The sequence below is a fragment of the Miniopterus schreibersii genome, assembly GCF_964146895.1.
Source record: "Miniopterus schreibersii genome assembly, chromosome: 12".
In the NCBI taxonomy this organism is placed as follows: Eukaryota; Metazoa; Chordata; class Mammalia; order Chiroptera; family Miniopteridae; genus Miniopterus; species Miniopterus schreibersii.
Window position 1 is genome coordinate 40600462 of NC_138112.1, and position 21994 is coordinate 40622455.

At 47.9% G+C, this 21994-nt stretch overlaps 2 protein-coding genes across 3 annotated transcripts; one reads left to right on the forward strand and one right to left on the reverse strand.

The window, feature by feature from the left end:
- Positions 1-6247: 6247 nt before the first annotated feature.
- On the forward strand, positions 6248-14610 carry AKIP1 (A-kinase interacting protein 1). 2 transcript variants are annotated; one of them, XM_081153045.1, is made up of 5 exons: positions 6248-6657; positions 7128-7208; positions 9640-9744; positions 11118-11189; positions 13158-14610. In XM_081153045.1, exons 1-5 carry the CDS (start codon positions 6436-6438, stop codon positions 13299-13301), a joined length of 624 nt encoding a protein of 207 aa, XP_081009171.1. In that variant the 5' UTR covers positions 6248-6435; the 3' UTR covers positions 13302-14610. The 2 variants fall into 2 exon arrangements, with proteins under 2 accessions (XP_081009171.1, XP_081009172.1); XM_081153046.1 differs by lacking the exon at positions 11118-11189 and having other exon boundaries at positions 6265-6657.
- LOC308564626 (uncharacterized protein C11orf16) lies at positions 13584-20968 on the reverse strand (the record flags this gene model as incomplete). Its single annotated transcript, XM_081153044.1, has 6 exons — positions 13584-13955; positions 15204-15426; positions 16789-17391; positions 18035-18269; positions 19450-19606; positions 20802-20968. The coding sequence occupies 5 exons, from the start codon at positions 20966-20968 to the stop codon at positions 15221-15223; spliced, it is 1368 nt and encodes a 455-aa protein (XP_081009170.1). The 3' UTR covers positions 13584-13955; positions 15204-15220.
- Between the last annotated feature and the right edge of the window lie 1026 nt (positions 20969-21994).

Below are 21994 nucleotides of genomic sequence, written 5' to 3' on the forward strand. Positions count from 1 at the left end.
GCACAGTAAGGAGAAAGGGGCACACAGGATTTTTAAGTGATGATACCTATAGGTTCTATATAACAATTCATCATCTGTCCTTCACTTTTAACTCAGACGAACCTCACTGCTCCACATGGTAGATAGTTCTATCAGGACAGGACAAGCCATGAAAAATAGCAGCTCTGCTGCTATAGGGTGACTGATGACTTGATTTGGTGCCCAGGATATTGTCAGACACAAGTGACCTTAGAAAACAAGTGGTAAACCAATCAAGGGAAAATGAACCCCACAGCTGGCTGAGACTGCAGCACCAGTTGGGGCAAGCAACAGACCAGCCAGAAATTTAACAATGAGCTCCAAGAACAAGACAGCCACGGTGGACCGTGATAAGCTCTCACATATCCTTGGTGATCAGGAAGGTGTGCACATGTCCGACATAGGCTGAATGTGAGGCCTTGCACACACAGAAAACAAAAGGCAGACTTCACTGAACTTTAAATGTGCTCCCCATCCCATACACAGACCAATAAGCAAGTGGTAGAAGCCTTACCAAGCTCTAAATATTTAAGTAAAACCTCTTATTGATTATGAGCTGATCACTAAGCTATGCTGTTAATCCCTAGGGAGTCAGGCTTAAAAATAAAGACAAGAATTAAAAGAAAAAACTGAGGAGAGATATCTGTGGCCACACACTGCAGGGGAGACAGATACTACAAGATTAGTCCAGACAAATCACTAAACAAGTAAACTAACAAACAACAGCAGTGGCAACAACTCCTGGGGAGGGGAGCAGATCAGAATCCAGAGTTGCTATATTATCTAAAACAGAGGTCAGAAAAATATAGCCCATGGCCCAGTTATTGCCCATTGCCTATTTTTTTACTTAAAGTTTTATTGGGAGACATCTATACTCATTCATTTACATATTATCTATGCCTGTTTTCACACAACAACAGTTAAGTAGTTACAACAGGGACTATATGGCTTGCGAAGTCTAAAATATTTACTGTTTAGTCCTTTATAGAAAAGTTTGTTGGTCCCTGATATGAAATGTTCAGTTTTCAACATAAAATTATGAGACACACAAATAAATAGGAAAGCAGAACCCATATACAGAAAAAGATGCAATTAATAGAAACTAGCTCTGAGGGGGTCCAAACGTTAGACTTAACAAAGACTTCAAGGCAGCTGTTATAAATATGTTCAAAGAACTGAAAAAATGAACTTCTCTTTTTTATCCTTACCCAAGAATATGCTTTCACTGATTCGAGAGAGAGAGAAAGAAGAAAGGAGAGGGAGAGGAAGAGGGAGAGCAACATCAATGAGAGAGAGAAACATCCATCCATTGCCTCCCATATGTGCCCTGACAGGGGATCCAACCCGCAACCTAGGTATGTGCCCTGATTAGGAATGAACCTGCAACCCTTCCATGCACAAGATGATGCTCCAACCAACTGAGCCACACCAGCCAGGGCTGAAAAAATAAATTTTTAAAATTTAAGGGAAGTATGACAACAACTCAATAGAGAATATCAATAAAAAGAGAGATTATAAAACAAAACACAGAAATGACGGAGTTTAAAAGTAAAATAACAAAAATGCACACTCACTAGGGGGGCTTGAGAGCAGATTTGAGATCATAGAAAAAAGAATCAGTGATCATGAAGATAGAACTATAGAGATTATCCAATTTAAAGAAAAGAAAGGAAAATGAATGAGAAAAATGAACAGGCCTCAGAGACCTGTGGGACACCATCAAGTATACTAACATATGTTTAAGGGGAGTCCCGGAAGGAAAAAAGAAAGAGAGAGAGAAACAGACAGACAGAAGGGCAGAAAAAAATATTTAAAGAAAAAAATGTCCCCAAACTCTCCAAATTTGAGGAAAAATATTAATCTAAACATTCAAGAGACACAATGAAATCTAAGTATAATAAATGCAAAACTTGCCCGGTCGGGCGTGGCTCAGCGGTTGAGCGTCGACCTAGGATCCAGGTGATCGGGGTTCGATTCCCCGTCAGGGCACATGCCCGGGTTGCGGGCTCGATCCCCAGTTGGGGGCGTGCAGGAGGCAGCCCATCAATGACTCTCTCATCATTGATGTTTCTTTCTCTCTCTCTCTCTCTCTCTCCTTTCCTCTCTCTGAAATCAATAAAGATATATTTGGAAAAAAAAAAAAAAAAAGAATATAGATGGTACCCTAGCTGCTCAGTGGTTAGAGCATCGGCCTGCAGACTGAAGGGTCCTGGGTTTGATTCCTGTCAAGGGCATATACCTGGGTTGCAGGCGGGATCCCCAGGGCCAGTCCGGCCCATTCCAGAGGCAACCAATCAGTGTGTCTCTCTCACATCAATGTTTCTCTCTCTCTCCTTCCCTTTCACCCTCTGAAAAGCAATGAAAAAAATATCCTCAGGTGAGGACTTATAAAAAAAAAAAAAAGAATATAGATGGTAGACTTATACTTCCCAATTTCCAAACTTACTAAAAAGCTATAATAATCAAGACTGTGTGGGCTGGCATAAGGACAAACATATAGATCAATGAAACAGAATTAAAAGTCTAAAAATTAATCCTTATATTCACAGTCAATTGATTTTGAAAATATTCCAAAACTGCACTGTGGTGATGTTTGCACAATTCTGTAAATTTACTAGAATGTATTAAATTGTCTCCTAAAACAGGCGGATTTTATATGTAAATTCTATCTCAGTAAATAGTTCTTTAAAAATCCTACATGGATTCTAACTTTTTATATCTTCCAAAATTACTATTCCTTCGATCTCTGAGTTTTTAAAATGACAAAACTTTTTTCTAATCATTCCTGCTCTGCAACCAATTTTTTAACTTCCAGTCAATTTTAAAAGTTTGTGAAAGCTAATTCTCATAAGTTTGATTCATTTTCTTTAATCTTATAATCAAGATGGCAATTTTGATAATGAGTTTCTTTCATTCCCCAATAACCCAATGAGTTGATGTAATCAGGCAAAATGAATGATCTAATGACTCATACTATAATACTACTTTACAAAGCTATAATAATCCTAAAGCTCCTAAGTCTTCTGAAGAAACAAAAATACCACCTGTCAAATGAAATGATTTACACATTCTCTGGTATGCACAGTATAAATCATTGTCTAACTCAGGCATGATACCCACTTTTGCATCCTAAGTTTTTAACCCTTTTTTGCTCCCTTCACATGGAGAAAAAATAATTTACATTGCTCTTCATTAGACTTGTTTTTTCTCCTTAAAATGTCCTCCAAATATACAGCACCAATCTTTCCTCAGATTTTAGGAATAAAGACTACCTCCAATTCATCTATTCCCCAGAACATATAACCTAGACAAATAACTTCTATGTGTTCTCTGTAATGAATTTACCCTCATGAAGAGAGAAATCCTGAAGGACTTATAACAACAGTTGCTCTCTCTGTTGATGACCAGGCACATTCCTGAGTGTGTGCCCTTCCTCTACTTTCTGCTCCATTTCCAAGTCTCACTGGTGGCTTTCTCCTGTGTTTGACCCACAAGGGCCCTGACGGTAGGTCATGTTCCATCAATTTCATTTCCATTCAATTTTTAAAAAGAGAAAAAATTTTCTCTCAATCTGTGGTTTACCGCACAAATCTTGAAATTATAAAAATATGTATGTATATGTAAATATATTTATAAATATATAATTAAATGCAAAGATTTAGTGTCAGTCTTTAGGCTTCAGTTTCATTCTAAGCATCTTCTTTCCCATATATTTCTAAATGTTTAATTCTGGGAACATTAGTTATAAATGAATATTTATTACATTCTTTAAGTGCATGTAGGTAGATTTTTTTTATAGCCAGCTCTTATCTGGCCTAATAGGGGCCTATTTAAATTAAAAATTAAATCAGAGCCTATTCAACTAAAGGGAACTTTAGTTCCCAGCAAGGAGTGGGTCCAGCTGGCCGAATTTAAATGCTGACGGAATTTAAATGCTGTCTTTTAAAGGTTAAATACTCAGAAACCTAAGCATATATGTTCTTTTTTACAGGCAAAAGGAAAGAAACCATTATTTGTACAGTTGATCCTGGAAAATATATGGAGTTTGTATGATGCTGTCTTTTAAATGCCGTCTTTTAAAGGTTAAATATCCACTAATTAACAGGCCTTGGATATCTAGGGACAAATAAGGTAGTTACTGCCTTCATGGAGTTCATAAGCTGTTGGGAGAGAATGAACTACAACTACATATAATTGAAATCAGACTGAAATAAGTACCACAATATATATATTTTTTAATCTATGGAAACAGAGGCTGCAACTCGGGAATAACTGAAGATTCAAAGAGCTGACTTGACAAAAAGAAAGTAATGTTTCAGCTGAACCAAAATGGGGAAAGTAGGTAGTAACAGAATCCTGGGGAAGAGCCAAATGAGGTCATATGTGGCTGCAGAATCAGCTGAGAACATATTGGGAGACCAGCCTGCAGTCTGATTAAGTCAATAATATTAGCTAATACTCACTGAGCACTTATTTGTGCCAAATCCTATTCGAAGCAGTCTACATGTATTAACTTATTTGATCTTCACAACAATCCTATGAGGAATTTACTATCATTCCCATTTTATAGATGACAAAACTGAGGTATATAACAGTTAAGTAACCTGTTCACCATTACAGACATAGCTAAAAGTCATGGAGCCAGGATCTTGAAGTCTGTAAGAAATAAAAGAAGACCAAATTCTCTCACCCCTAACCACACTCGTTACAAAAGTAGTTAACAGGTATCTTAACTACCTCCTTTCTCGTTAATTCCTAGGCCATCTTTCTAGGTCTAGAAGAAATAATTCCTTCTCTACAAAACCTTCTTTGATTCCCCTAACTAAGCATAATCTCTTTCTCCTCTAAGCTGCATAACACTTTATTGGTTCCAATCTTATGACAAGTCATATTTGTTCCTGACACTACAGATTTTATTTATCATTCTTTTTTAATTTCCTTCAGTCTGATTCACTTTCTATTCACAACTCCTAGGACAGTGCCTGGCACATAATAATGGTAACTAAATCTATGGAGCACTTACTCTTTGCAAGGCATTGTGCTAAGCATTTTACAGGAATTATTTCACAAAAGTCTTACAGCAGCCCAATTCACAATAGCTATTTTTAGCCCCTTCTGTGACAGATGAAATACTACATGCACCTTAAACTCAGTAAGCAAGACAGATATGATCCCTGCAAGAAGCTTAGTCTAGGGAGGTTGGTACTATTGGTATCCCCAAGTATAAAGGTAAAAGCGAGGCTCAAAGGATTTAAATAATCTGTTTGCCCAGAATCACACAGCAAAAAAGTGGCAGAGCCAGTATTTAAACCCAGTTCTCAACTTTTTGAGAGGAAAGCAGGAAATGAGAAAAAATGCACATGTAATCCTAATACATTGGTGGTAGTCAGAACTGCTAATCAAGCCATCAGCTGAGGAGCCTAGGTGCGCATTTGATTTCCCTGTGTCTCTTACTGTGGGCCCTCCTGATCATCAACGCTTTGTTGCACGCAGGGCAGTGTAGGAGTCACTAATCAGCAGCGAGTACTTGGGCTACATCTATCCCTACTTCCCACTGGAGGGGTGAGAAGCTGCCTCTAGAGGGTTACAATTACCTTACACACAACTCAGGTGCCCGCTGGCCCTGTGGGCCAGAAACCCCTGTCTTCTGGCTGATGGCTGAACGTGCCACCGTCCACAGCCCCCAGGCCTGGCAGACCGCCTTCTCCAAACGCCACCTGGGCAGCTGCCCAGTTTGGCCTATCCTACCATCTGCTCAAAAAAATTAGCGATATCCCAAAATATTGGCCAGGCATCAAGAGGAGCCCGGACGCACGAGTGTTAGTCCCAATTTCTTAGCCCAACAGGAGACCATCTGACTTTAGACCAAGTTCATTCACCACGTTAAGCAGCGGAGACGACTTCCGGGGGGCAGGACTCAGGCCCTAGGCTTCCTCCGACAGCGAGTACCCGCTGCCTGGCTGCGGGTCAGACGGACCACGGCGCCCCGCCCTCTGCCTTTTGCCCGGCTCCCGGCACGTAGGGGCCCGGACCTCACGCAGGAGGCGCGTCCGGCGTCGGACGCGCGCCCCGCCTCCCGCTTCCCGCTACCAGCCAATGGCCTGCGTCCGGCCTCCCCGCCCCGCCTCCCTCCACCCTCCACCCTCCAGTTGCACTGGCGCTCGTTGCTCTAAGCCCAGCCCCCCATCTGCGCCCGAGCGCCGAGCGCATGCGCCGTCAGAGATGGGCTGGGGGAGGGCCGGGGGAGGTGGAAATGGGCGTGGTCAGCTCGCGCCGGCTCACCCCTGACCCCGCAGCCGCTCGGTAGCGCGTGGGGGGCGGAGCCGGGGCGCCTAGCCGCTGGGGAGGTTAAGGCGCGGGCTCGGCCCGGAGCTGGCTGGCCAGCCCTTGTGTGTGTATGTGCCCACCTAGGTAGGCATGGAGAGCTATTTGGCGGCCGCGGCGCTGAACGGGGTGGACCGGCGTTCCCTGCAGCGCTCGGCCAGGCTGGGTCAAGAGGTGCTGGAGCGGGCCAAGAGGAGGGCGGTGGACTGGCACTCTGCGGAGCTTCGCAAAGGCAGCGTGGGGGCCGTTTCTCCGGAGCGGCCCTGCGGAGGAAGATGGCCCGCAGCCGGCCCGCTGGGCCTTCTCCCCGGAGAGGTGAGGGCGCCTGTGCTGGGGACCGGCCCGTTCGTTCGCCGGCGGTGGCCTGCTGGGGACGGGGCGCGGGCCGCACCGAAGCACCTGAGGGATCTTGCTCTTGGCAGAAGCTGTGAAGCATCAGGACGTGAACGGAAGAGCCCTTTGAAAACTCGTGACATTTGGCGGCTCATTGTTGGGTAGCTTTAGGATACTGCTAGTGCTCGGCCCTGGTTGGTTACTTTTTTAAAAAGTTCTTACCTGCTACCATCTGATACTAGAGGAAAGCCCGCAAACCAGCCTTTGTCCTGGGTAAATTACATGTCAGTGTATTTCTTGTAAAGTTGGAATTCCTTCTCGGTAAGATCCTTCTTACTGGCTTAAACTTTCTGAGCCTTTCGGAAAGTAAAAAGGAAGCTATTCCCCAAATGACTTCATTCTCCACTAGGGAATACCGGATCTCACCTGTGACTTGCCATTTATTCAAATAGAGAGAAGAAAGACGCCCAACCCTCAGTGCTTCCTTCAGAACAATGGCTGAATTCATGGACTATACCTCAAGTCAGTGTGGGGTAAGTTGGTGTAGACTGAAGCCATGCCCCTGATCTGCCTGGTGATGGATCACAAAGTGGAACTTTATGGAATTGAGGGGGAATCTGGAGACTGCCAGTTGCCGCTGCCCTTAATCACTCAAGGATTTAAACCAGGTGATAAATCCAAGTTAGAATTCGTTCATCAGGTATTTATTGAATACCTGATTCAGTAAACGTTATTGAGGATACAGCAGTGAACAAGTCAGAAAAGGCCTCTACCCTCACTATTGTTCTCAGGCTAGTAGGAGGAAAAGCTTATTTGCTGAGTTCCAAAACAAGTCCAAATATTAGGAGTTTTTAAAACTTTGAACTGACGTGGAATCTTAAAAAAAAAATCAGTGGGGTCACTCTAAACTGGAACTGAGCCTTTCTGTTTTCAAAATGTATTGAAACAAAAACTGAAACAAAACCCCTACATTAAAATATAACCTCTGTTTCAAGTCCTTGGTAATGTAGTTTTTAAGTAGGTCCTTGTGGGGTCTATATGGCTCGATGGCCACAAAGGTGGTTCTGTGGAACAGATGCAGCACCCTCATGAGAAGAGGTGTGGCTTAATGGTATGAGCAGCCTCCCAGGAATTAGACCCATGTTCTGCCACAAACTGGCTATAATGCTGTAGGCCACTTAGTCTCTGTCACCCTTACCTTCCCCAACAAAAAAATGAAGATCTCTGAAATCCTTTCCATCCTTTACAGTCTGTTTCTTTGGTTCATGAGAAATGAACATCAGAAAATTATCATAAACTGAATCATGAGGGACTTAGGATTTTTGGTACCATCCACTGAGTTGGGTGAACAAAGGTTTTAAAGACCCTCTTTTCATAACTATATACTAAGGTCATCTTTAAGTACTTCGAGGGAATGTTGGAGGCAGGCCAGCCAACATTCAAGGAAATCACCTGCACGGAAGGGACTCTTCATTTTCTAAGAATTACAACAGACTCTGGGTCTCTTCCAGCCTTCTTGTGATTCTTATGTGGCTATGAGGAAGCTGGTCCATAAGGGAGAAGGAAGAGAATAGCTTGTTTCTGTCCTGCTTTTCAATTTCAAAAAAACTCTAATCTTTCTATATCTTTTATAAAATCCCTGTGATTTCAAGAACAGGATACCAGCCAATGAGATATAGTTCATAGATATATATTTTTTTTAATTACCTGAGGATATTTTCTCCATTGGTTTTCAGAGAGTGGAAGGGGAGGAGGGAGGGGGGGAAAGGGAGAGAGAGAAACATCAATGTGAAAGAGACACATCAATTGGCTGCCTTCTGCCCAGGGATTGAGCCTACAACCAAGTATGAGTCCTTGGCTGGAATCAAACCCAGGACCCTTCAGTCCGCAGGCTGACGCTCTAACCACTGATCCAAACTGGCCAAAGCTGTTCACAGAATATTTTTATGTTCTTACTCTGTTAAGTGGTTTTAGACAAATTCATAACTTGGGCCCTACTGTAAAGTGATCAACTTAAACTTTGGTTCATGGCTCAATAAAAGGAATAATATTTGTCTTTGGTTTGAGGTTTAGCAAATTGGTGTTCTTCATTTTGGTGTTCAGTTCAAGTCTCCGTTATGGAATGGATCCTCAGAGCCCCTTGGCTTTCTGAGGCAGAATTAAGAACAGTATCCTGAGTTTTGCCGTCACAATTTTGAAGCAGCCCCTACAGTACATTAGATCCATGTCTTGAAGCGCTTTCCCTGGCTTCTCATTCTTTTGGTCTCATGCCTTCAGCGCTGTTCCTACACTGTGTCAAAACAGACAGGCTTGTGATGTCCTCATCAGTAGTCATAATCAATGGCAAGTCTAAGGTTAACTTCGAGAGGAAAAAGGATAGGCAAGAAAAATGTAACTGCTTCCTGATCCTTTGGATTATTCGCCTTAAATTGGAGACCTCTCCCTCTCCCACCCCTCATCCACAGAGGAAGATGGCTGCATAGCTATTGGGTTTATGTTACATTTCCTGTTGTATTTCCAAGTCTCAAGGAGATGCACCCCTCTCTTCCCTTGTCCTTGCCTGAGACTTAGACTATAAACATAGAATTTGTCGTGCGAGGAGATGAAAGGGCTTGTATACTTGACATGGGGGCCCAGATATGAAAATTATTTAACCTGGCAGAGAATGTGGTCCTGCCCAGCTTTAGTTGGCCAGAGTTCTTGCCCTACAGAGGCAGCAGATGGCAGCAAAGTGATGCCAAATGCAGTTTCCTTCTCTGCAGCCACTTTACCCGTGCTAAGATTTGTTAGATGACTTCAGAGGCCCATCAAGCGGGCAGGTAACTTACCTTTGCTCTTTTACCTCTCTTCTTAACCATAGTTTGCCCAAGTAACAGAGTTTTTTGAAAATTTGAAAGTTAAACAGACTGTTTAGTTACCCAACATCTTTCACTATTTAGTTACCCATCATCTTTTAATATCTAGAAATATTATTCATCTGTGCCAGAGGAAGGAGGGGCAACCCATGTCTATCGTTATCACAGAGGGAAGTCGCAGCTGCGCTTGTGCTCGGACCTCGAGAAGGGTCAGGTATGTGTCCTCCCTCCCTGTGCTGTGTGCTCAGCCTCCCAAGATGGGGGACCCCATGTCCCAGAGCTCATGCTGGATCTGTACTATTGGATGCCCAAGTGACTCAGCATTACAGTGCCCAACGGAAATGTATCAGCCCCCAGTCTCGGAGAACTTATAGCAGTGGACATAAAATAGGAGACTGTCCAAAATATAAGATTGATACCACTGTGGGATCTTGCGTTGAACCTGCAGTCCTGGGCCACAGGATTCTTGGGCAGGCTTAAAGGAGAGAGCTTCGAATATCATCTTCTGCATCTAGGGATAGGAAAGAGATTTTTCATAATCACGTATTTTACTCCAAGACAGTGATATCATCTTCTACATCTAGGGATAGGAAAGAGATTTTTCATAATCACGTATTTTACTCCAAGACAGTGATACTTATCATGTCTTTGTTAATTTTTAAAAAGAAAGTGCAAGGAGGAAGTGTCTTGTAACAAAATACTTTTCCTAAAGATAACAATCGCGGGCCTCTCACTACAGACTTACCTGTTTTTTTACCACATGTCATTCTGGGGAAGACACAGATTCTAATTGTTCAACTGATTCAACAGAAAGTCTTGTTTTTGAGGAGAGTAGGTGTTTTTGTTTTTAAACTCCCCTGGTTGTACTCAAAGATAGTGAATTTAAATTCAGAGTCTAATGCACAGGTGGATCTCTGACTTCTCTGGCCGGTGGGTTTAGGGAAAGGACAGAGGCGTGGCCACAGGCATATGAGTGAGAGCTGGATGCAGGCGCTCGTTTCCCTGTCCTGGGATGTGAGGAGTAACACCACAGCCCGAACCCCAGCTCCCCTCCTCTGGTCCGACACTCGGGGGGTTCCATGTGACTGAGAGTCATTCCTATCCCTCCCATTCTTTACTATAAATGTAAATTGATGCCTCTAAGGGGAATTGACTTCACCAGTTCAGCCTGTACCTCTCTAACACCCCCACTCCTGAGACAAGCTCAGAAGACAATTCTAGTTTCTGAGATCCAATTACGTGTCAGTCACCTCTACACTTTAAATCTTCCCTATATCTAGTATCCCCATGTTATAGACAGCAACGAAAGCAAGGCTTAGAGAAATTAATCTAAGTAAACAGCAGACATAAGATTCAAACTGAGGTTTATCTGACTCCAAAGCCCATGAAGAATAAAAAGCAATTATGGTAAACATGTGACTAAAAATACCTCACAGAATTCACTATAAAAGCCTTAATTACTTAGGTGACAACTTAGAAAAAATGGACAGAACAATTGTTAGTTCCTCATAAATTAGAGAAAATTTCTCTTTATAATCCAGAAATCAGAGCCTGGGCACTAAACAGCGTTTCTATTTGTCTCTTCAGAGAAAAGAAACATCCCTTGGTTTTGGAGGCATCTGTCGAGCCTCAGAGTGCATGCTAGAGGCACCCCAGCCTGTGAGTACGGAGCTCCTGGTGTCCCCACCCTGGCCTCCCCACCACTGCCATTACGTGAACCAGTTGACCTGGTTATTATAGGGTTCTTCGTACTGGATCTGCAGTATTTTCACATAGGGATGTTTTTATCCCTGTGGAGGGTGTACACATTGTGGTTCAGTGTAAAGTTGTTTCCTTGGTATCCTTCCCTCACTGGAAGCTTCAGGGATGCTCTGGGCCTGAACTCATAGTTGTGGTTGGAAAGAATGCGAAGTATTCACATCTCAGTTCCTGCAGCTCAGCTGGGCTGGCGTGGGGTCCTGCAGGAATTCCACCATCTGTTGGAGCAGCAGGAGCGTCCTGACCCCCGTGCTTACAAAGTGAATACCATTGCCGACATTCTGAAATGTATATGCTTGTTTAGCTCAGTTCCAAAACATCTGAAGGGATTTGTTCCCATTTTCCGTTAGTTTCTCTGTAAAAACATATAGGGATGAGTTTCTCATTTCTAGGATGAAGTACTCATTAGTTTATAAACTCAGAAAATCTTCTGGAACTGGGAAGGGCTGGAATGCTGAGGAAAGGAACTGCAGCATATTGCTGCAATAATTTACTTATCTTCTGTTTGTATACAGTGTCCTTGCCAGGATTCAGAATATACTAGAGTTAATAGCAGCTAGGAATATTCTGCTTCTATACAAATAAAAGTGGGTAGGCCTCAATGCCTCCAACACCTGCTGGCTTTGGGTCATGCTAATCTTCCAGATGTTCACAGTGTGAGAAGCACAGATGCCCATCTTACCCCCCATGTTTCCTTTTATTCAGACAAATGAGGCGCTTCCTTGGCTTTCTGCAATTCTGATACAGCTGTATTTTCTGAAACCTACTTTTATCCACATAGTTGATGCCCAATAAATAGTTGTGGCATTGTCCCATACATTCACATCAATTCAGTGGTACTAGGCCTTTGATTTTGCTTAACTGGGATAAGCACGAAAGGATATAACATAAAGTAGCTTTGGAAAAAATTGGCTTCAAATCTGTCATGTGGAAGGGGAAGAAGTTTCATAAAAGTATAAATATTATCATTGTCCTAGTGGAATTTGCTGGCCAGTGGCTTTGTCCCCCACCCCCACACCCTGGGTGTGGTCGTGGAAATGACAGCTTCTGCCTGTGGCTCCTTCTGAGCACTGAGTAAGCATGAGTGGTGTCCCAGCTGGGGAATCAGAACCTTGGCTCTTAGTGACAGGCTCTTTTCTCATTTGCCACCTGAGCTAAGACTCCTCCTCTGCTTACACACCTGCCATGACCCACTTCCCTGCCATGTGTGAAGTCTGTCACTGGAGGTTTGTGCTCAGCTCAGCTCTAAACACAAATCTTTCCATTTATTCCACCTTCCAGTGTTTTGCACTGTAGGAGAACCAGTCCCCCAAGGGAGGGATTTGCCAGCCAGCTGACTTGCAGCATGGTGGAAGGGAATCTAGTATAGTGTTCCCAGCTTTAGGAGAAAGGAAATGTTTCACCATCCTAATAATGAACTTAGCAAAGCACAGTGAAAAAGAATGATTCTCACTACTCCAAGCTGCCTCGCCATTACCACTTGTCTGTGCTGACAAGTGCCACTGTCTGCTTTTGATCCCCAAACAATGTCCTTAGCCTTTCCCAATGCCTAATTCTTATCTTTTATTCCAGCTAGAGTGTTCCTTTTATGATGGTTCCTGTTCCTGTAACACTTGAGCATGTACACAGTATTGTCACATGTGAGACAGGTGTTATCAGTCTTAGGATTAGGAGACAAGCAGAAAGAGACGCTGAGACTCACCTAAAGGATAGTCCTATTACGTGGTTGGGATTTGAAAACAGGACCTCCATCACCCACGTTAATGCTTTGTTCCATCCGGCCTCTGGCACACAAAGGCAGCCTGGTAGAGGTGCCCTGGGCGTTGGGATATAAAATCTCTAAACCACTAATATCTGCTTTCCTTCCAGCCTGAGAGCATCTCTAAGGACCTCTATATCGAAGTCTATCCAGGGACCTATTCTGTCACTGTGGGTGCAAATGACTTAACCAGGAAGACTCAGGTGGTGGCAGTGGATTCAGGACAAAGTGTGGACTTGGTTTTTCCTGTCTGATGTTGACCATCACATTGCCTTTTTTTAAGTAGCAAGGAGAATAAAGCCACAATATGATTCTCTTAATATTTATACTTTAGTCCTGCTCTTAGGGCTGACTGTAAAGGGTCGGCCTGGCTGGGAACTGGAGCTTGTCTCTTTCAGTGCCTGTTTTAACCTGAGAGTGTAGAAGTCCTCTCACCCTCTTTTGCCTGAGAGTAATAATGATGCTGTCTGAATAGTTTTTACTGCTTGCTTTCCACGTGAAGGTTAATTATGATAATAAAAGGAGAGATTTGGAAATAAAAAGAGAATTCCTTTTTATTGGCATTAAGAGCAACAAAATGTCATTCATGTACAACTGTAGACTTTATGAAAAGGTGGTAGTGGGGCTGTGCACACATTTGCCCAAAGCAGGCCGACCACGACCTGTAACTTCTGTGGAACAGCATCCTCACCCTCATCTCACCAGGCAGGGAGCCCTGGCCGGGTGGCACTACTCCTGTGCCTGTTACGACAGGTGCCTCCCTGCCGCCCATCTGCAGGGAAGTCAAAGAGGTGAAGATTTTGCTGCTTGTGCAGCTGTCATCTGTGGCCTGCACTCTACCTCCTTATACCGAAGGCTTCGCCAGCTGCTTTGTGACTCTTCCTCAGGTATTCACTCTCTTTAGCTTCCTAGAAGAGAAAAAAATCCCAAGTCTTATGCTAACTAATTTTAAGGATCAAAAGTCACTGATTTTAAAAAGTCATAGATGTGTCCTTTTAAGCTACCGTACCAACGGGATTATTGCATCTTTCAGTTTAGTTGCTGGTCAGTCATCTCATTTTGAACATAAGTCTTTCCTCAGAAAAAAATGCCAGTATTTTATATGCTGAACTGGGGTTTTAGGTGGAGCTCTGTTAGCATTCCTAGTGAGGAACAGGCTCCCATGGACTAGACATGGGCCTAGGAAAGCAGACCCATGCCCATCACCAGATAGAGGGTCATTTAAATGGGAATCTTATGCCCTCAAGCATCTGATGATGACCTTTGTGGGTTCTGTAAGCCTTTTGAAAGTATATGCAGAATTGTGTGGCTCAGTTGGTTGAGCATTGCCCCATGTACCAAAAGGTCACTGGTTTGATTCCCCATCAGGGCACATACCAGATTGCAGGTTCAATCCCTGATTAGGATGCCTATGGGAGGCAATCAATTGATGTCTCTCTCACATCGATGTTTCTTTCCTCCCTTTCTCTAAAAATCAATAAAAACATGCTATTGTTGTTTTAATTGTGGGTATATGCATTTTTCTGGGAAGAGGAGCCATGGGTTTTGTTTTCAAAGGCCATGTGACCCCAAAAGGTTGAAGAACCATGGAAGGAGTCCTTAAGCGCTTTCCCAAGGAATTCAGAAGTACAAACGATAGTTACAGCCCTCTCTGGTTTGGCTCCGGGGTTAGAGCATTGGCCCTTGGACTGAAGAGTTGCAGGTTCGATTCTGGTCAGGGGCACACACCTTGGTTGCAGGCTCGATCCCCAGCCTCAGTGAGGGCGCATGCAGGAGGCAACCAATTGATGTGTGTCTCTCACATTGATGTTTCTCTCTCTCTTTCTCTCTGTCTCTGCACCCCTCACCCCCACTGTCTCTAAAAATCAATGGGAAAAAATATCCTCAGGTGAGGATTAACAACAACAACAAAAAATAGTTACAAAATAGTCACGGGGATATAAAGTACAGCATAGGCAATATAGTCAATAATATTGTAATTATGTATGTGCCAGGTGGGTACTAGAATTATCACAGGGATCACTTCGTAAATTATATAACCACTAAATTGTCTAACCACTAAGCTGTACACCTGAAACTAATATAATACTGAATGTCAACTATAATTGAAAAAAAAATAGAGCAGCAGTAGCCCCTCCCCAGCCATGCTACTTTACCTAGATCCTCAGGGCTTTTAGTCTAAGGCATCCCAGTGTCTCTGACGAGTCACAGTGGTACCCTGACTCAGTTTCCCATGTTCGGCTCTCTCTGGCAGGGCCTGTAGAGGCTTCATGTTCACTGTTTCCAGGACCAGCTCCTTGGTACTCCCCACTACTGCCATTGGTTCTCTCTGTTGTTTGTGGCCCTTCTCCTCTTTCTGGATGTCGCAACATCTTTTGCCTAAACCCAGAATTCAAGGAGGTATGCTGAAGATGCCACTGTTTTCATGGGATTAGTCTTGATGACTTGAGTACAGCTATACCAAGGGTTACAGAATCTCTTCACTACCTGTAAGCTTCTAGCAAAGTTCTCTACTTTTAAAGAAGAAATACATTTTTTTAATCATTTCTAGCTATTATGCTTTTGAGAAACATTGTATCTGATCACCAGATTTGGAATTGGGTAGGAGAAGTTACCATATTTTTCAAAACAGCCAGTAGTGGAAGCAAAGGTAACCCACCCCACCAGGAACTTGTAAGTCATACTGATCACAAAGAGACCGTAAGCTTGTGGAAAAACAAGTTTTCAGGGGTTGGTTGAGGGAGAAAAGGGGAGGGGGAGATGTGACTTCCCATGGAATAGGGCAATATCTAAAAAGGAAGGAAAACTTTAAAGGAAATCCATCCCCTCCCTGACTTTTAAAACTACGGGCTGAATCCTGTTTCAGCCACAAGCAAGGCAGGAGAGTGGCGTGGCTGCCGGCAGCCGACAGTCTGGCCTCCAGGATCGCCAGGTTAGGACCCACCGGGAACCTCTGCCTGTAACTGAAGTCACAAAACGTGTGGAGGGTGGAGGGGCCCATACCAGAGCACTGGTAAGACAGAGCCTGGGACCCACTGTCAGCATCGCAGCTGACGGCTGCCAAGCGCAGCCGGGAGACGCAAAGCAGCACATTCCCTTTACAGAATACAAAGTGTGGGGGGAGGCGGAAAGGCTCTGACGTTGGCACACAGTTTTATGTGTCTCACCATCACTAGTTAGTTGTGGTATGTAGGACCCCACCTGTGACAAGGGCTGGGGATGGCCCCCTTCTCCACACCCCATCCCAGGCATAGCCTCCATAGGTTTGGGCGCAGGGGGGGACCTGCAGAAGACGGGTCCACTGGTTCTCATGGTTCACATCAAGCCATCCGGGACCCGACGGAGCCAGTTCTTAGCTCAAGAGGGAGCGGTTGGGGGGCCTCCGAGCTGGGGAGACCGGGCAGCTCGGGCAGCGCCTGCTTCCCTCTCACTAAGGGGCCCTCTGGAGGGGAGGCCTGATGACCAGCGTTTAAGTTTCTCTGCTCCTGCGGGCATCCTGACTGCTCCTCTAGGGAACACCCGAGGCCTTGGAGAGAAAAGGGGGTGGCGTGGGCAGGACGACAGCCGTGCCCTCAGACCGGTGACGAAGGACCGCCGCCGGGCGCCTGCCTCCCCGCGGGGCTCTGCCGCCCGGACGGAAACCTGCCGCCGCCCCATCGGCGCCCCTGCCCCCGACCACGCGCCCCCCTCGATCCCGGCTTCGGGGCGACGGCTCGGGCGCCGCCCCAGGGGAAGGCCCACCTGGCTTCCCGGGCGGCTCGGGCCCGGCGCTCCCGCAGCACCTCCCGGGCGGGCGCAGGGCCCCCCGCCGCCTCCGGGTCCTCGCAGCCGGGCGGGGGCCGGTGTGCCCCGGGCTGCCCCCCGCGGGCCTCGGATCCTCCGCCGAAGCCCCTTCCTCGGAGGCGGCGGCGGGGGACACAGCGCCCGGAGCTTGCACTGCCGCCCCCTCTTCGGGAGCCTCCGGGGGCAAAGGGGGCGCCGCCTCTGCGTGTTCTCTGGCCGTGACCCCCGAGGTCCTCGTTAGAGGCCACCACGTGGGTCCAGCCGAAGGGCAGTAGCCGGGGCATCCTTGGCACAGCAGCTGGCAGCAGGTGTGGGGGGGGCAGGGAGGGCACAGGAGCGGGGTGCCCGGCGGAAGCCCGCTGGTGACACACCCAGGGCCTGGCCCCAGCAGAGGGCAGCAAGAGGCCCAGGGGGGCGCGCCGGGGGGCCCGCTGGTGAAGGGCCAGCGCAGCCTCTCCACAGCCTTCCTCCAGACCGCGGGGGACACCGGCCTGGCCCGGCCGGCAGGCACCGCAGCTGTCCTGCCGTTCCAGAAATGAACCAGAATTTCTTCTTTGGATGCTGCATGACAGAAAACGGCAACGTTTTGTTACAGCGACCTCGTCTATATCATGGGTTAGGGTCCTCCTGTCCCCCAAAGCAAACCTCAGTGCAGCCCCTCTGCTCTGCCGCCGCGCCCTGCACACCTCCCCTGGAGCCTGCCCGAGCACCCCACCCGCCCCGTATTTACCACCGCACTCCCCTGCATCTACCTGCGCCTCCCTGTCTCAGCTTTCATGTCAAAACCAAAATGCCTCCTCAGGCAGGGGAAGGAAGGAGGAACCTCCTTCTGTCAGTCTCTGAATGACAGTGACACTGACTGGTGGGCCCTGTGGAGGGGACTGTCCCAGTCTCTGGACGACTCGGTGGGGACAGGTCATGAGGACTGGTGAGACCCAGGCTAACCCCACCGCACCATAGGTTAGCCAACCAACACAGACATAGCAGCTTTAGGCTCTTTTACCCTGATGAAAAATATTTAATAGGAAAGATATTATTTGTGTGTCTGTTGCCACCTCCAGGATTAAGCTGCAAGTGAGGGGGTAAGGGGTTTTTAGTGCCCCTAAGACCCCTTGGCAGTAGAGACACCCTTTGCTCTCTCCTCCGGCCTCATCTCCAGCCTGGCTCCTTCTGCGGGCTGGCAGGTCAGAGCAGCGTCCCTTACCTCTCCGGGGGCCTCGGGCCTCCAAGCCCAAGACAGTGGCAGGGCCATACCGCTGCTGTCTGTCTGGCTCCCAGGGTGCCAGCACCTTGTCCCCAGGTTGCAGTGAGTGTTCCGTGGGTGGCGAGAACTGAATGACATCTTCTCCTAAGACCACATTCTGCTTCGGGGCTGGCAGCTCGGGGCCTGTGACAAGGGGAGCTTCAAATTCCACAAGCAGGGCCCCCTGCCTCTCTAGCTGTGGGAGGAAACCGCGCAGAATAAGACCTGGCGTTAGGAAGCACCCCGGGAGCACCGCGGTTCCCCACAGCCAGCCTAGAGCCGGGCCCAGGGGCCTCCTCACGGGGCCTTTTAGAGAGGGGCAGGGACAGGCACTGCTTAGAGGCCCTCGGGGCCGTGGTGAAGATGCTCTTCCCTCCACCTCTCCTGGCCACGGGCGACTCATTTGTCACTTCCTGCCTGTCCCTCCCAGTTCTCTCCCTTTTCCTGCTCTTCTTTTCGCTCCTCTCTCTCTTCTTGGCCTACAACCCCTGGGTCCTCTGGATCTTTCCCTGGTGCACTCCCCCTGCTCCCAGCCCTTTCGAGAGTGTTGTCCTTGTGTCCAAGGCCAACCAGCAACAGTTATTCATCCACAGGCCTGCGTGGGCAAGCAGTGGCTGTGGCACTAGGGCAGCCCCGGGCACTGCCGTCACACCGTGAGGCAAGGTTTGGCTGAGCAAATGGACCCGCATTCAAGAGAGGGCAGGGCAAGCACTAAGCTCTTTAGAGAACTCAGTATGATTTTGAAAAGAAATCAAGTCTGGTTAACGAACCACTAAACAGAGCCTATGTTTGAACAAAACTCTGCTAATATTTCATTTAAATTCACATATTAGTTACTTGAAAATGACAAAATGACTTTTGATTGGAAATTTTATAATTAACATATTTTTAGGATTCACACTAGTCTTTCCTCCATGGATCCACATTCCCAAAGTCTGACTCTAAAAAGAAGAGAAAAATCCCGCAGCAAGCGGCCACTGAAGTGAAAGCCTCGCCTGGCTCCCGAGTGGGGGAACCGTGCTTCGGGGGCAAGGTGTGCACGCGGGCAGAGGCGAACGGGCGGGCAGGCACACGGCACCCGTGCTTCGGTCCCCTTCCCTCAGGCTGACGCCCAGAATTCCACACGTTGAATCCCCTGAACAAAGGACTTTCACAAGAAATTTCTGTGTGGGTAAAGCATTCCGTTTGTGCTCCTTTCTTACACAGGCCTAGCAAACGGACACCTTCCCTGACATCACATTTTCACTTGTACGGCCTGTCCATGGGAGGCCTTTGCTTAGCCGGGAAACCGAACCGCTGGGCACGCACCACCGGGGAAGGTCAGGCATGTCAGGGCCACCCAGAGTGCAGGGAGACGGGGGGAGTTCGGGACTTGCCTCTGGAGCAGTCTTTATCTGAGCCCGGTAATAAAAGCCATCTGGTCCCCTTCTTGCCAGGACCCACGTGTCACCCGCATCTCCCACTCTTCCCAGACAGCTAGGTCGCTGCCATGCTGGGTCAGCAATGGGGGGACACGGTTGATAAGATGCACATCTTGGAAAAAGCAAATGGAATTAGGGAGTAGAGAAGACCAGGCCCTGAAAACATTAAGAAACCCATTCCACAGACAGATCTGAGCAGCACCGTGGCGAGTGTATGACATACAGGCTACGTGGAGCTGAAATCCACGTAAAAAGGGCCGATCTAGGACTTCCAGTGAGATAAACTGTGGGATGGGGCAGAAGCAGAGGACAGTGAGGACTGGGAATTGTTTCAAGGTAATCGAAATGTGATTAGCCTTGATATTAATTAATTAATGCTGGTTCTGAGATTAGATACAGACCAGAAAAGAGTAGCACGAAGGTAAATCCTAGTGGGCATGTTGGGTTCCAGGATGGCGCGGGGGCTTGGACAGCAACGCCAAGGGAGCAAATGTGTAAGGGTGCCGGGCGCTGTGGGTCACAAGCGAGGAGCAGGGGCTTGAGCGGGGGAAGCACAGAGGAGCTGAACGAGGGGCTGTGGGGACAGAGAAAAGACAGGCTAGTTCTGGGAATTTTGTGGACACAGCCGAGCGGGGGTGAAAGGGGATTGTTGAGTCAGGGTTTGGGTTTCTAAAGAAGCTGTTTACTTTTGTGGGCAAGCCTGGACACAGGGATGCTGAACTCTGGCCTTGAGTGAGATGCCCCACACAGGAGAAAAAGGGGGGCTATTAAGGGCTCAAGCTGGCATGTCCATGACCTGGGCAGACTGGATAGAGCAGCATGGGCATGAATCCCCGGGGCTTACACAGCAAGTATTGCTTGTAGGCTGAGGTGCCTCTCCCCTTCCGCAGGCAGACGGCCGACTGGGATACTATTTAGGAGAAGCCAGGATAACTGGGGGCACCTGGGAAGGGATCTGGAGACCTCACCTTAGCTGTTGGCTGCAGAAACCCTCATTTCTCACACAGTGCCAGAGCAAGTCCCAGAAATGGTCCAGAAACTTTGTAACTGGAGGTGCCTGTCTTCTCTTTCACATGCCAACTCTGATACCTGCCACTCTGCTACAAGGTGGGACAAAAGCCAGGCCAGCCCTCGAGGTCGCTGGGAGTGCAGTTTAGATTGGGGTCATGTAAAGCCTTAAGCAAACCATACCGAGCCCTTTCGGCTTCCCAGGAAGCAAGCTCTCCCCCATGGTGCACTATAGAGCCACAGAACAGAGAAGGGGAAGGAAGGCGCAGCCACTTCCTCCTGGGGGCAGAGACCGGTACCTGGTGAGAGGGTTGTGCCAGGTGAGCCAGGGTGCTTGGAGGGCAAAGGGGCAGGCGAAGGAGAGGTGCCAGGGAGGAGTGGTGTGGGCCCAGGCGGGGACCTCCAGGGCTGTGGCCACACTGCAGTACTTGGGCAAAGGGTTTCCGGGTTCTGCGGAGGGTTCCATGGCCTTCGGAGACACCACCTGACAGCAAGCACCTCCGTTACCCGTTATCTGAGTCACAGCCCACAGTTCAGCAGAGGGCACCGGGCTGGGCAGGGCCCCGCTCTGCAGACAGTGGCCTCTCCGGGGCCCCACTCGCTCCCACAGACGCTCAGGGAGTCCTCGGGAACCTCAGTTCAGGAAAGAGTGGGAAGAGCAAGCGCTGTGATTTGAGAGAAACCAGCTTTAAATCCTTCCCAGCCTGCGGGCCGCGTGCCCACTTCACCTGGTGCTTCCGTCACCCTCGGGAGAGTCCATGGGGAGCACCTGGCACACAAGTAGCCTGTATACCCCTTAGCTTTTCCTCCTTCCTCCTCCCCATTTGTAGGGACTCCTGCGGGGTAAGACCATACTTCCCTTCACAGCCCCTCACCCTGATGACAAGCCGACCCCGAGCCCCAGCCCCAGGCTCCCCTCCCAACCCAGTCACCTGTAGGACTCTAGGCGCAGGCCCAGCTGAGAGCCTAGGGCCGTGGCCTCCACCCACCTGCTCAGAGACAACAGCTGCGGGTCAGGGCCCAAGGCCACCCTCCGCTGCCCCCGCCCGCCAGAGCCCTGTTAGGGTCGCTCCTGCCCGCGTCCGCGGGGCTGCACCCAAGGGGACTTACCCACAGCCCCGGGCTCCTCCACCTCAGCCTCAGCCCCTTTTGACAGTTGGGACTCAGGCCTCAGCCCAACTGACTCCTGGTTGCCAAGCAGGTTGCCATGGGTGGGAGCCAGAAGGAACACCGTGGGCTGAGTGTACTGAGCATGTGCAGAGGGGTGGCCGGGCCTTGGGCGAGGGGGCGAGGGGGCGGGGGGCTATTCTCCATCTTTCTTTTTGAAGAGGGGGAGAGGGAGATATTGGAGAGAAAGGTTATTGTAGCTTCAATTCCCAAAAGCTCAGGCTTCCCCACTGCCTGGAAGAGCCAGTCATGGTTGTAAGCCCTCAGGAATTCCAGGGGAGCCCTAAAAACTTAGGGTTAGTGATCTGCCTCCACCCTGAGCAAG

Coding starts and splice junctions, on each gene's coding strand:
- AKIP1 (XM_081153045.1), top strand. CDS start 6,436: ATGGAGAGCTATTTGGCGGCCGCGGCGCTGAACGGGGTGGACCGGCGT. Junction 9,745..11,117: donor CGGACCTCGAGAAGGGTCAG/GTATGTGTCCTC, acceptor TTGTCTCTTCAG/AGAAAAGAAACATCCCTTGG. Junction 11,190..13,157: donor TGCTAGAGGCACCCCAGCCT/GTGAGTACGGAG, acceptor CTTTCCTTCCAG/CCTGAGAGCATCTCTAAGGA.